The 9,049-nt window shown below is 56.8% G+C and overlaps 2 protein-coding genes across 6 annotated transcripts in view; one reads left to right on the forward strand and one right to left on the reverse strand.

The window, feature by feature from the left end:
• The window catches only part of RAN (RAN, member RAS oncogene family), a 595,260-nt gene that overhangs the window by 300,505 nt on the left and 285,706 nt on the right, over positions 1–9,049 (forward strand). The window lies entirely within an intron of this gene.
• RIMBP2 (RIMS binding protein 2) overlaps positions 1–9,049 on the reverse strand; it is a 71,357-nt gene that overhangs the window by 22,963 nt on the left and 39,345 nt on the right. For all 5 annotated transcript variants that reach the window (XM_049620676.1, XM_049620673.1, XM_049620674.1 and 2 more), the window contains 3 exons: positions 7,730–8,191; positions 6,446–6,589; positions 1,311–1,469 (listed from right to left, as the gene is read on the reverse strand). In XM_049620676.1, coding sequence (XP_049476633.1) covers positions 1,311–1,469; positions 6,446–6,589; positions 7,730–8,191 — 765 coding nt within the window. The remainder of the gene's footprint in view (positions 1–1,310; positions 1,470–6,445; positions 6,590–7,729; positions 8,192–9,049) is intronic.

The raw sequence follows: 9,049 nt of genomic DNA on the forward strand, positions 1-9,049 counted from the left end.
TTGTTGCTCTCCAAGCCTCCCTCTGCTTCTTTACTAAACTATTTGCAGAAAGTGCCATCCCAGGGGCTTTCTCCATCCAAAGGAGAAGCATCCTGGAAAAACGGATCCAGGCTTCGCCCAGCCTAGCCACAGACACCTGCAGGCAGCTCTGGGGCCAAGCAGGGGGAGTCTTGGGGGGGGGGGCCTGGGGGGAGTCGGGCTGGAGCAGGGGCGGCCTGGGGCCTGCCTCCCTCAAGGAAGGCTGCTGTGAGTCCGCTGGCCAGTGTTGCCTTGGGAGCTGGCAAGAGGCTGGGGGGGAGCCACCAGCACCGCCGGGAGCTGCGACCATGCAGGATTTGCATGCGCATCTGGAATGTTCTTTGGTGACAGAGGATCTCCAAGGCTCTGCCGGGGGCCTTTGCTGCGAGAACATCTGAGTCTTGTCTGTGCAAGCGGGCACTGAGCTGGCAGCCAGCACCGGATGTTGCCTTCTATCCACCACTCAAGATGCCCGGCTGCGTGTCCTAGAGGAGTTCGGTGGTGGGGTGTGCTATCCCCCAGCAGAACGTTCCTCTCCGTGGCCTTTTCCAGTTGCAAACCCCACAGGGGTCCCAGCAGCCAGGCGGCCCTTTATCTCCCCCGGGGTTGGGAACGGCCACACTGCTGGCTCGGCCTGGCGCGGGGCCTGGTGCAGAGGCGGGCGGCTCATGCCCCGGGACGCGGTCCGGGTACGGGGACGCGCACGGGGACAGGCCTCCTACTGGGCTCTCCGGAGGCCTCAAGCTCATGTTCCGTGAAGGTGACCCCCATCCAGCCTGTCACTGGCGGCCGCACCAAGGACGCGGGGCTCTGGGGGTGTCTGAGAAGGGGCCTGTGTGCGGAGCCCGTGTGGCCCCCGCTGCCCCGCCCTCCTCTGGCCTCCGTGCCCCGTGGAGCAGCGCGCTCCCCAGCTTCCTCCTTTCCCGGAAAATCTGCAAAACCTCTGCTGGCTCTGCTCATCCCCAGCCCTCGTCTGACTCAGACACCTGTGTCCCGGCTGCTGGCTCTGCGGTCAGCATTCAGGGCCGGGCCGGGCGTCTTCCCTGTGCCGTTTTCCTACCCCACTCCATTCCCCGTACTGAGTCGTGCACCCTCAGGGGTGAAACACGCTCTGGAGCTCCTCCTCCCGGGCTTTTGGGGCGAGCTTGGGACAGGAGACCGGAGGAGTGCCTGAACATGAGCTCAGCACCAAGGAAGAAGCCGATCGAAACGGCAGGGCGTGGCCCCGGCGGAGGGACGGGGAAAGGGGGCCCCAGGCCGCGCGGAGGGAGCCGGTGACCCGGACCACTGACCTTGAGGGCGTTGTGGGATGTGCCGCCAGGCCGCCTCCTGCCCCCGTCCTCCAGCTGCGTCTCGGAGCAGAGCTCCTCCTCGTCCTCCTCCATGATGTCGGACAGGTCGGAGCCCCGGCTACTCTCCGTGTGGTACTCGTCTCCGTGGCAGCAGTGCGGCTGGGGGCCGAGAGCAGGGGACACCGTGGGGCCCCCGGAGTCGGGGCCCCCGGGCTGTGCTGCCACCCTTTCCCTGCCCTGCAGCCTTGGGAGCCCCCGACTCGTGCGTGTGCGTGCACGTGTGTGTGCATATGCGTGTGTGCGTGTGCACAGGTGCGTGTGGCTCCCGTCAGCGGTGACAAGGGCCTGCACGTGTCCATCCCATCAAGCGCAGGGAGCCAGGAGGGCAGGGAGACGGCCCGGGGCTGCCCGCTCGGAGCCCAGCAGGAAGAGGCGCAGACCCTTGCCGGCTCAGGCGGCCACAGGGCTAGGGCACGCGGTGTGTGCAGGGCGGAGGGCGGTGGGAAGCGGGTGTGTACGCACCATACAAAGGCACTGAAGGCTCTCACAAATATCATGTGGTCTAATACGCGCACCGTGGGGCGTCTGGAGAACAGCCCAGCCCGGGCAGGCAGTGGACTCCCCCGCCATGGGCTGTGTTCACCCTGCGCCCAGCTTGGGGGCCGCGTGAACGGTTTCACGGGAAAGCCCCCTTGCGGGTTTGGTGACATGCAAACAGAAACACAAAGAGCCCGGCCAGGAGCTCAGCTGCGGTTCAGCGCCACGTCCTCACTCACGGAGCGTCCGTCACCGACACCCCCAGCACCGATGGCAAAACAGACTGCAACCCCCCGAAACCGAACGCCCTGACGAGCTCAGATTTACGAACGCACTCTGCATTTGCTAGATGGCGGTAAGAAAGGTTTCTTTATTTTCCTGGTGGGCGACAAGACAAATGCATTTCATCGCATCCTGCGACACACTTATTAAAAACACTCCAGCTTCCGATTACTACCCTAGATAAAAACATGCAAGCGCTTCCAGCCACATTAAGCTCGTGGCCTAAGGTTTTGCCTGCATCGGCGGGGAGCAGTGGCCGGGAAGGTTCTCGGCCTGAGCCTCTGTCACCTCGGGGCTTGAGCTGTTCCAGCTGTCATTCTTTCAGTCAGGCACCAAGGAGAAGACATACAACGAATGGCTTTAAACACACAGAGACCAGGCTGATTTTAAGGAGGTCTTCCCCCAGGTGTACAGGAAGTGCCCTCCTACACGAGAACGGTCTCATCGGATTCCAACCCCGTGATGAAGGAGTTAACTCGGGATGGAAGCAGGTGTCTACTGCTCGCCAGGGACATCAGTGGTGGGAATCCTATTCCTCTCTCGGTGCTGGGCACATGATGCCCAGTGAGATGTAGCAGGGAGCGACTTTTCTCCCAGTTAAGAGAAAAGTGCCTGCCCAATATATAAATCAATTAATCGCAAACGTAAGCAAACTTACCGACAGGAATACTGTAACTGCAAGGGACTGTAATACTCCACTTACAACAATGGACAGATCATCTAGGCAGAAAATCAATGAAGAAACAATGGTCCTGGGGCGCACGGGTGGCTTGGTCGGTTAAGCGTCTGACTTAGGCTCACATCATGACCGCATGGTTCATGGGATCGAGCCCCACGTCGGGCTCTGTGCTGACAGCTCAGAGCCTGGCGCCTGCTTTGGATTCTGTATCTCCCTCTCTCTCTGCCCCTCCCCTAATTCCCACTCTGTCTCTCTCTATAGATCTCAAAAATAAACATTAAAAAAAAAAAAAAAAAAAACAACAACAACAACAATTGCCCTGAATGATACACTGGACCAGACGTACTTGACAGATATATTCAGAACTTTTCATCTAACGGCAGCAGAATACACATTCTTTTCGAGTGCACATGGAACATTCTCCAAGACAGATCACACACTGGGCCACAAAACAGCCCTCAATAAATATACAAGAACTGAAATCATACCACGCATAGTTTCGGATCACAATGCTATGAAACTTGAAATCGACCACACACACAGAAATTTTGGAAAACCTCCAAATACATGGAGGTTAAAGAACATCCTGCTAAAGAACGAATGGGTCAACCAGGAAACTGAAGAAATTAAAAAATATATGGAAGCAAATGAAAATGAAAACACGACAGTCCAAACCCTTTGGGATGCAGTGAAGGCAGTCCTAAGAGGAAAATACATTGCAATCCAGGCCTATCTCCAGAAGCAACAAAAATCCCAAATACAAAACCTAACCACACAACCACAGGAACTAGAGGCAGAACAGCAAAGAAATCCCAAGGCCATCAGCAGAAGAGAAATAATAAAGATTAGAGCAGAAATAACCAACACAGAATCCAAAACAACAACAACAACAACAACAACAAAAAACCAGTAGAACTGATCAATGAATCTAAGAGCTGGTTTTTTTGAAAGAATAAACAAAACTGATAAACCCCTAGCTAGACTTGTCAAAAAGAAAAGGGAGAGACACCCCAAATAGATAAAATCATGAATGAAAGGAGGAGAGATCACAACCAACACCACAGAAATACAGATGACTCTCAGAAAATACTATAAAAAACTTATATGCCAACAAACTGGGCAACCTGGAAGAAATGGACAAATTCCTAAGCACCCACAGACTTCCAAAACTCAAACAGGAAGAAACAGAAAATCTGAAGAGACCCATAACCAGCGAAGAAATTGAATCAGTTATCAAAAATCTCCCAACATGTAAGAGCCCAGGACCAGATGGCTTCCCTGAGGAATTCTACCAGACATTTAAAGCAGAGTTAATACCTATCCTTCTCTCAAGCTGTTCCAAAAAGTAGAAATGGAAGGAAAACTTCCAGACTCATTCTATGAAGCCAGCATTACCTTGATTCCCAAACCAGACAGAGACCCCACCACACAGAAGGAGAACTACAGGCCAATATCTCTGATGAATATGGATGTGAAAACTCTCAACAACCTAATAGCAAATCAAATTCAACAGTACATTAAAAGAATTATTCACCATGATCAAGTGGGATTCATCCCCGGGATGCAGGGCAGGTTCAATATTCGCACATCAATGTGATTCATCACATTAATAGAAGAAAGGATAAGAACCATATGGTCTCGTCAGCAGATGCAGAAAAAGCATTTGACAAAACACAGCATCCTTTCTTGATGAAAACCCTCAAGAAAGTCGGGATAGAAGGAATATACTTAAACGTCATAGAAGCCATTTACGAAAAGCCCACAGCTAATATCATCCTCAACGGGGAAAAACGGAGAGCCCTCCCCCTGAGATCAGGGACACGACAGGGACGTCCCCTCTCACCACTGTTGTTTAACATAGCGTTGAAGTCCCAGCCTCAGCAATCAGGCAACAAAACGAAATCAAAGGCATCCAAATTGGCAAAGAAGAAGTCAAACTTTCACTTTTCCCAGACGACATGATACCCTAAGTGGAAAACTCGAAAGACTCCACCAAAAGCTGCCGGAACTGATACGCGAGCTCCGCAAAGTCCGAGGATATAAAATTAACGTACAGAAATCGGTTGCACTTGTACACACCAATAATGAATCGGCAGAGGAATCAAGGAACTGATCCCATTTACAACTGCACCACACGCAACGGAATACTAGTCGACAACGAGAAAGAATGAAACCCTGCCATCTGCAACAACGTGGATGGAACTGGAAGGTACTATGCTGAGTGAAGTAAGTCAGAGAAGGACAGATGGATGTTCTCACTGATATGTGAAATTTAAGATACTTAACAGAGGACCATGCAGGAAGGGAAGGAAAAAAAATAGCTACAAACTGAAGGGGAGTCAAGCCGTAAGAGACTCTTAAATACAGAGAACAAACTGAGAGTTGATGGGAGGTTGGGGTGGGGGGAGACGGGAAAACGGGTGATGGGCATTAAGGAAGGCACTTGCTGGGATGAGCACTGGGTATTGTATGTAAGTGACGCATCATGGGAATCTACTCCCGAAGCCAAGAGCACACTGTATACGCTGTATGTTAGCTAACTTGGCCATAAATTACATTAAAAAGAGAGAGAGAGAGAGAAAGTGTCTGAAAAGAAAGCCCCCTTCTTTTTTCTCCCTTCCTTCCTCCCTTCCTCCCTGGGGGGCTGCCACATGAGGGTGTGATTATCGGAGCCACGGCAGCCACTTTGGAACCACGAGAGGAAGGCCAAAAGCATCGAAGCCTGAGAAGCCAGAGCCCAGACGCACCTGGAAGGCTGAATCAACCTTCCTCCTGCGTGGGCTTCCTATTCCTGTATGGCTGTATGGTGGGGTAATGAAGTATCTTCATCCCCTCTGTCATCGTTAGCTGGGTGTCCTGTTTCTCGTGTTAACATCGAGGCAAGCGGAATTCTTTTAACCTTGCAGACAAAGAACCCCGATGCCTGGAGACGCTGGGAAACTTGCCCGCGGGGCTACCGCCAGCCAGGCAGGGCCAGGATGTGACCCCAAGTGTGTGAGTCCAACATCGCCCCCAAGGCCGTGACACTGCCCTGCCCTGTGTGTGCCGTGGGTGGCGGATGACCTGCGGTGTCTTCACGCCCTGACACTCCCCCCCCCCCCCCGCCCACTGCAGGGCCTGACACCAATCAAGGACGCTTCCGTTAGAGCGCACACGTCCAGAAACTGCAGCCAAAACCCACACTGGATGCACCCGCCGCCCAAGAGGCTGGTCTGGACGTTGTGTGCCCTGGGGGTGGGATGCGGACCCTTGAATTTCTGGTTCCCCCCCGCCCCGATGCCTGGCACATGGCAGATACCCAACAAACATTTTTCCCATTAGTAAAGTGAATAAACAAATGGTAGGTTTTGCCCAACTTGACCAGGTGGTTATCTGTGGCTTTACCTGGCCCACAAAACCGCCCCCATGACCAGACGCCAGGACACGGCAGTCGGGGAGTGTGGAAGCCTTCTGGAACCATCCCCAGGGGAGGTCACAAACGCACGGGCACCGTTACATCTAAAGCTCCCAAACCGACCGAGTGCCGTAACCGGGCCGGGTGCCTCCTCCTCCCCCAGGGACGGGGATGGCCCTGGCCCTGCAGAGGCCAGGGCACTGAGGCTAGGGGAGGCCGGCGGGGACCCCAGTCCACGCTTACCTGCTTGCCAAGCTCTGAGCCTCTCAGGAAGTCGTCGACCGAGGCGCCCCTCCTCTTGATGTCCGGGGAGCCGTAGCCGTCCTCCTCGTCTGAGTTTACATACAGACTGCCACCCCTCTCCAGGAAGATGCTCCTTTTCTCTAACTTGGAAGGACAAGAAAAGAAGCGGTCGGGAGGGCTGCAGAGGGGAAGGGGGCCTCCAGGCCCCCACGTCTCCTGGGCTCGGCCCTTCCTTGGCCCAGCCCCGTCCCCCTGGGGGCCACCGTGGGCTTGGGCAGGTTTTCTGGTGCGCTGCCCCCCTCCCTTGCCAGAACCACTTCCAGTCTTTGATGGTAACCTACAGAAACCAACGGAAAGTTCTCTCTCCATGTGTCCCATTTGCCTGGCTCTCTCGATCTGATTAACTAACGTTTTCTTGAAAAACGAGATTCACACATTTGCTTTCTCTCCATGCTTTCCGAAAAGCGAGCTGGCCAGGGAACCAGCAGCCCCGGTCTCTGGCTCCTGCCTGCTGTCGGACGCCCTCCCTGGGGGTCTTAGAGCTGCGGGATGTGCGGCTGCCGTCCAGGAGAGCACAGGGGCACCTGTTCACCTGCCAGGCCCTTCCTGCCCACAAAGCCTCGCCGAAAGCACCTGACATTCCGGGCCTGGGCTTCTGCTTTGTGAGACTCAGCACGGAGGCGGGGGGCCCCCCGGTCAGTGTGCGTATTCAGGACCGTTCTCGTCACAAGTCACAAATTAATGTCGAACTCTTTTTTTAAGTATTCCAGGCCCATACTGAATCAACTAGGAGATGTCACATAAAAGCCTGGATTTGTGGTGTTACAGGCGACACTGAAGGCTGTCACTGAACCCCTCATCCCTCCTGGCTGTTCTGAATGTCCCTGTGTCTCTCAGCTCTGACCTTCAGGGTCTGCACCCTTCCGGAGGTGCCCTGACCTGGTCCCCAGCCCGGAGGCAGGCTGGCCAGCCCTGGGGACATCCCAGAAGTGGGGGCTCCCCAGCACTGGCACGGATCTCTCCATCCGGCAGCTCAGAGAGGGCGCCGTCAGGGGTCAGGCTCCTGGAGACCCTACAGGCTGGACAGGCGGAGTGGAGGGGGACACTGACCACCACGGTCCCTGTGCCAGAGCCCTGACCACAGGCCGCAGCAGACATGCTGGGCACCCCAGGAGACCGATGCACCCGAGGAAGGGATGGGGTCCTGTTCCTGGCAGGGAGGGGGGCATGGCTCCCAGCCGGGCCGAGGGACGGTGGGACCAGGGAGAAGACACCCAGCCTTACCCGGCTGCTCTCGGCCACTCTCTGCGCGGCTTCCCGGGCCATGGCCTTGGCGACGGAGGTGGAGACCGGGGTGCCCTGCGGCTGCGGCAGGATCCGGCTGGGCGAGGGCGACCGCCGCCCCGGGCCCGAGCCCTGCATGCTGGGTGGCTCCAGCATGTGCCCGTGGGCGGGGGCCGGTGCCCGGCTCTGCTCCCAGGCCTCGTCCGCCATGATGTGGGGACCCGGGTGTTCCTCTTTGGTATCAGGGGCTCCGGCACTTGCTAATGGCTTCGGTGTGGGAGCGGTTCTCGGGTGGGGGGTTGGAGGCACCAGGAGGTCGGGGGGAATGGCAGCGAAGGCAGAGTCCGCGGACTCGCCCTGTGCAGAGAGGGTCCGCACGGTCACGGCCCTGGCTTCCAGGCTCCGCAGCCGCACCAGCTCCACGGCCGCGCTGTCCGCCACGGGGGAGATGACCTCAGCCACCTGTCCACAGAGAGTGCTGGTCACGGGCTGCCCGCGTCCCCCCAGCTTGTCCCCCTGCACCCTGACCAGCGCGAGACAGCCTCTCGTGCCCAGGGACTGGGGCCCGTCTGTGCCCAGCTAGACGCACTGCCCGGCCTGGAGATCAAATGGGCCTTAGAGAGGGGACCAGGCAGGAGTCAGGCTCCTGGACTGGGGGCTGGGGACTTCTACAAACCCTGCACCTGCCAGCTGTTGGAGGTTTCCAGGGCACAAACCAGGGCCACGCTTTTTCCTTCCATGTCCGGCACCAATTCAGATACAGATGCAGGGGCCCCAGAGGCATGAGAACACTCAGTGTAAACTACGAAAGCTGGGTTGGGGGAGGGGGGCAGGCAAAGGCCACAGTGGACTTCCTGCTGCCTGAGAGGGAGGACAGCTCCTCTTATGCACATAGCCTGCCTGTGGGCTTCCCCACAGAAGTGGAGCAGAAAGGGGTCCTGGAGAAGGAGGGGAAGGAAGGGAGCAGAGGAGGTCCTGAGGGAGGAGGAGGGACAGAGGGGAAGAGTGAGGAACAGAGGGGAGTCCTGGGGAGGAGGAGCAGAGAGGAGGAGGGAGTAAGGGGAGGAGCAGAGGTGAGTCCTAGGGGAGGAGGGGAGCAGAGGGAGTCCTGGGGGAGGAGGGGAGCAGAGGGAGTCCTGGAGGAGGAGGGGAGCAGAGGAGGTCCTGAGGGAGGAGGAGAGTCCTGGGGGAGGAGGGGAGCAGAGGTGAGGACTAGGGGAGGAAGGGAGCAGAAGGGAGTCCTGGGGGAGGAGGGGAGCAGAGGGGGTCTGATGGAGGAGGAGAACAGAGGGGAATCCTGGGGGAGGAGGGGAGCAGAGG

Source organism: Panthera uncia (genome assembly GCF_023721935.1).
Source record: "Panthera uncia isolate 11264 chromosome D3 unlocalized genomic scaffold, Puncia_PCG_1.0 HiC_scaffold_9, whole genome shotgun sequence".
Taxonomy (NCBI): Eukaryota; Metazoa; Chordata; class Mammalia; order Carnivora; family Felidae; genus Panthera; species Panthera uncia.